Source organism: Tachysurus fulvidraco, chromosome 6 (genome assembly GCF_022655615.1).
Source record: "Tachysurus fulvidraco isolate hzauxx_2018 chromosome 6, HZAU_PFXX_2.0, whole genome shotgun sequence".
NCBI classification, from domain to species: domain Eukaryota; kingdom Metazoa; phylum Chordata; class Actinopteri; order Siluriformes; family Bagridae; genus Tachysurus; species Tachysurus fulvidraco.
In genome coordinates this window covers 32,116,045-32,121,044 of record NC_062523.1, presented here as the reverse complement: position 1 = coordinate 32,121,044, position 5,000 = coordinate 32,116,045, and the positions used below count along the sequence as shown (strand labels likewise).

General features: G+C 42.9%; 1 protein-coding gene across 6 annotated transcripts in view; it reads left to right on the top strand.

The window, feature by feature from the left end:
* The first annotated feature begins 1,201 nt into the window (after nt 1-1,201).
* Nucleotides 1,202-5,000, top strand: part of LOC113642059 (coiled-coil domain-containing protein 138) — a 17,762-nt gene continuing 13,963 nt past the window's right edge. For 2 of the 6 annotated variants that reach the window (XM_027145339.2, XM_047815431.1), the window contains exons 1-5: nt 1,819-1,980; nt 3,510-3,576; nt 4,067-4,157; nt 4,511-4,605; nt 4,766-4,890. In XM_027145339.2, coding sequence (XP_027001140.2) covers nt 1,900-1,980; nt 3,510-3,576; nt 4,067-4,157; nt 4,511-4,605; nt 4,766-4,890 — 459 coding nt within the window. In that variant the 5' untranslated portion in view covers nt 1,819-1,899. Of the gene's footprint in view, nt 1,489-1,818; nt 1,981-3,509; nt 3,577-4,066; nt 4,158-4,510; nt 4,606-4,765; nt 4,891-5,000 lie in introns of those variants that run through there. The other 4 variants (XM_047815432.1, XM_027145340.2, XM_027145338.2 and 1 more) reach the window with 4 other exon arrangements.

The window sequence follows — 5,000 nt, the reverse complement described above, 5'->3', positions numbered from 1 at the left end:
TTCAGTTTTACTAGGATTGAGCTTTAACTGATGAGCAGACATCCATGATGAAATTTCTGCTAGACATGCTGAGACCCGGTCAGAAGCTGTGGTATCTGAGGGTGGGAAAGAGAAGATAAGTTGTGTATCATCAGCATAGCAGTGGTAAGAGAACCCATGTGATGAAATAACTTCACCAAGAGAGTGAGTATACAGGGAGAAAAGAAGAGGACCAAGTACTGAGCCCTGTGGGATGCCAGTGGAGAGTCTGCGTGGAGCAGATGTCACTCCCCTCCATGTTACCTGATATGAGCGTCCTTCCAGGTAGGAAGCAAACCATTCCCAAGCTGATCCACAAATCCCAAGACTCCTGAGGGTGGATAAGAGAGTCTTGTGGTTGTCCGTATCAAACGCTGCTGAAAGGTCAAGGAGGATAAGGATGGATGACAGTTTGGCCGATCTAGCAGCATGTAGCTTCTCAGAGACATCCAAAAGGGCTGTCTCTGTAGAGTGAGCTGCTTTAAAGCCAGACTGTTGGGGTCTTGGAGGTTGTTCTGTGAGAGATAGACAGGTGATCATAGACAATGCGTTCAAGAATGTTTGAAAGAAACGAGAGAAGAGATACTGGTCTGTAGTTACTGATGTCTGATGGATCCAGAGCAGGATTCTTTAGGATGGGAATAACACTTACTCTTTTGAAAGTAGTTGAGGTTGAGGAAAGAGATGAGAGGAAAGTATCTGTGTCTGAGTCCAAGGGCAAGGACAAACCTCTTATCTTCAGCTGTGGTGTAACTCCACAGTGAGAGTCCGGATATCTCTGTACCTATAAACTGCTTCCGTAAGCATAAACAACACCATGCTTAGATAATGAATTTTAATATGTAATGTAATGCACACACACACACACACACACACACACACACACACACACACACACACACACACACACACACACACACACAGGATTAGCACTAACAGGGTTGTGAACCTGTGTCCTGGAGGACAGCTGATGAACATCAACCCCAGGAGAAATGTCAGGAGATCTCGTGTGCTGTGTGTGGGTGTGGATGTGTGTGACAGGGTGATATCGGCGCTGAGGGCTGTCTTTCCTTCTGAGCAGAATAAGTCAGATGTTTGCACAGACTGTGGGAGTTAGGAGCTATGACACATATGATGAGGAGGCAGTGGTGCTTATTGGCATCATGCTGAGAGCTCAGATTTTATTCTGTTCTCTTTTATATATTTTTTTACATTTCTGCATTTAATGTTGTTTGAGTGTAAAACTATGTTAACTAACTTTACTATACAGGGCTGTCAAGTATCACACATTGAGCGTGACAGTCACTCATTTCGGTCTTTTCTCACGTTCTCCTGCCACATATTTGTCACGCAGGAAAACTTTTGGACTATTTATCATATATTTAATAAGCCGCAGCGCCCAAACTGTATCTGCACCGCTGGCGCAGTTGGCAGGAACCAAGCGCGTCTCCCCTGGAGCTCTTATATTCTGTAGGTTTGTATTTTACTAAATTGTTAAAAATGTTTACATACATATGCGACAAATAATTGTAAATATATTGCAGTATTTTCTGAGATATTCCTATCTGCAATATATTTATTTTCAATTAGATTTTTTATTAGATTGTTTTACTATAAATTTTGGATTCATTTATTTTAAAAAACATCTAAATATTATATTGTGAAATGTAAAATGGCCGACAGTTTCGGTGTCCTGATTAATATGTTTCACACCCGCATACAGACACTTCCGCCTTCCGGGCAAAAAAAAAGTTTTAAAGCCAATTGGAAAGTTTGTGAATTGGCGATTGTGAATTACGAGCCAATCAGAGCGCGGGAGGCGGGACTCTCCTTAATACAGGCGTGGAAAACACTGTTAATAACAGTGGCGGCGAGTTTAAAATGAACAGCGAAATTTCGAGCAGTGATTTCGATATAAAAGTTGAAATATTGAAGAAGAAGTATTTAGAGAGGAGAAATCGGGTAATTACTGTCATTACTGTCATTACTGTCTCAGGAGTTAATGTAGACGAGTCAGTTTACATGTACTGGCTGCTAAAGTTCAGTTTGTTAAGTGATACAAACGTGTTTTTTTCACGTATTTTGCTAACAACGATGACGTGTGTGTGTGTGTGTGTGTGTGTGTGTGTGTGTGTGTGTGTATGCATGTATGTATGTGTGTGTGTCTGTATGCGTGTGTGTCTGTATGCGTGTGTGTGTCTGTATGCATGTATGTGTGTGTGTGTCTGTATGCATGTATGTATGTGTGTGTGTCTGTATGCATGTATGTGTGTGTATATGTGTGTATGTGTGTGTGTCTGTATGCATGTATGTATGTGTGTGTGTGTGTCTGTATGCATGTATGTGTGTGTATATGTGTGTATGTGTGTGTGTCTGTATGCATGTATGTGTGTGTGTGTGTCTGTATGCATGTATGTGTGTGTATATGTGTGTATGTGTGTGTGTATGCATGCATGTATGTATGTGTGTGTGTCTGTATGCATGTGTGTGTGTGTGTGTGTCTGTATGCATGTATGTGTGTGTGTGTGTCTGTATGCATGTATGTGTGTGTGTGTGTCTGTATGCATGTATGTATGTGTGTGTGTCTGTATGCGTGTATGTGTGTGTGTGTCTGTATGCATGTATGTATGTGTGTGTGTCTGTATGCATGTATGTGTGTGTATATGTGTGTATGTGTGTGTGTCTGTATGCATGTATGTATGTGTGTGTGTGTGTCTGTATGCATGTATGTGTGTGTATATGTGTGTATGTGTGTGTGTCTGTATGCATGTATGTGTGTGTGTGTGTCTGTATGCATGTATGTGTGTGTATATGTGTGTATGTGTGTGTGTATGCATGCATGTATGTATGTGTGTGTGTCTGTATGCATGTGTGTGTGTGTGTGTGTCTGTATGCATGTATGTGTGTGTGTGTGTCTGTATGCATGTATGTGTGTGTGTGTGTCTGTATGCATGTATGTATGTGTGTGTGTCTGTATGCATGTATGTATGTGTGTGTGTCTGTATGCATGTATGTATGTGTGTGTGTCTGTATGCATGTATGTATGTATGTGTGTGTGTCTGTATGCATGTATGTATGTGTGTGTGTCTGTATGCATGTATGTGTGTGTGTGTGTGTCTGTATGCATGTATGTGTATGTGTATGCGTGTATGTGTGTGTGTCTGTATGCGTGTATGTGTGTGTGTGTGTGTGTCTGTAAGCGTGTATGTGTGTGTGTCTGTATGCGTGTATGTGTGTGTGTGTGTGTGTGTCTGTATGCATGTATGTGTGTGTGTCTCTATGCGTGTATGTGTGTGTGTGTCTGTATGCGTGTATGTGTGTGTGTGTGTGTATGCGTGTATGTGTGTGTGTGTCTGTATGCGTGTATGTGTGTGTGTGTGTGTCTGTATGCGTGTATGTGTGTGTGTGTGTGTGTGTTATTCCAGTCCAATGTGCTTTAACATTTTGTCCACATAAACAATTAAAAACAACAAAAAACTTTTGTTTATCAGTTTTCTGCCACAGAAGAAGCCCAAGTGAGGGGAAAATGTGGAAGACAGAAAAAGCCTGTAAGGTGCTGTAAGTAACTCCAAATAACTATTCACCACTTCTATACAACAAGTGCACTACATAGGGACTGAACTATAGTGCACTAGTTAGAGAGTGAACTATAGTGTTATAACTGCAGTGCGCTACATAGGGACTGACCCATACTCAGAATTCGTTCTCTACATTTGACCCATACTATTGAACTATAGTGTTATAACTGCAGTGCACTACATAGGGAGTGAACTATAGTGTTATAACTGCAGTGCACTAGTTAGAGAGTTAACTATAGTGTTATAACTGCAGTGCACTACATAGTGAGCGAGGGTCTCAGTGGGAGTGGTGGAGCAGTGCTGCAGACTCTTTTCAGGGGAGAAGAGTGCATCAAATATTGTAACAACAACTCTAGAATTTGCATATTCATGAATTGGTGGTGATTAGCATATGAGATGAAGTTACATGAAGCAGCAGGCATGGCCGTGTGGACCAGCGCTGGATTGAGTCTTTATGGCTGTTATTTCAGCTCACGCTGCTGTCCCAGAGCTGGATGAAGTGAAAACATCACACAGAAAGATGGAGGAGCTTCTCCATGCCATCTCACAGCAGCCTGCATGGTGAGTACTGTGACTTTACATATAGTCTTTATCCACTGCAGTGACCTGTCCTCTTATAAGTGTTTATAGAGGGTTCATGACATGTGTTAAGAGGAACGTGGTGTAACTTTGTGTTGCTCTTCGGTTCTGAGGAAGATGTTTTGAGAACAAGCTCCTCAGTAAGTGGAAAGATGAGTACCTGACCCTTGACGAGACGACCCTGTGTATGTACATAAAGAAGCGTCAATAAAAATCAGTCCTCAGCCCCAAGATCGTGCTCAGTGTATCGTTTCTGAGAGGAGAAGGATCTGTGACCAGGCTTCAGTCTGTGACGGAGTCGCAGCTCATCTTGTGTCAAATGTTTCTGAAAACAGGCCGGTCTGTGATGAGAGCGCACCGAGCAGCGAAGGTGAGCTGGGTGACCAGCCCGAGACTGTGGACCGTACCAACATCCTGTGTACCGAGACAGGTGAGGTTTCAGCACTGAGCTGTCGTTCGCCATCTGTCTCATTCACAAGCTTTGGGGTTTTTTGGGAGATAAAAATGGATGTATGATGAAGCTGAATCCTGACCGACTCAGACATCATGCCTTCTGACCGCTCCACAATTCTGTCCTCATTTACATCTAGATGTGACGCTGCCCTCAAACATATCGTGCACTTCCATTTCGTTTGAGACGGAGCCAGTGCGGTTCAGCTCGGGGGAGGGGTGGAGTGTGTACCATGAGATGATGCAGATTTATGAAAAACTGCAGGTGAGTGAACCCCAGATTCTACATCGGAACTACATCTCTTCTGTAGCCTCAGGCTCCTGCTCTTGGAAGGTAGGTGTGGAACTCGATGCCCTTCTTCCTCGAGGTTTGAT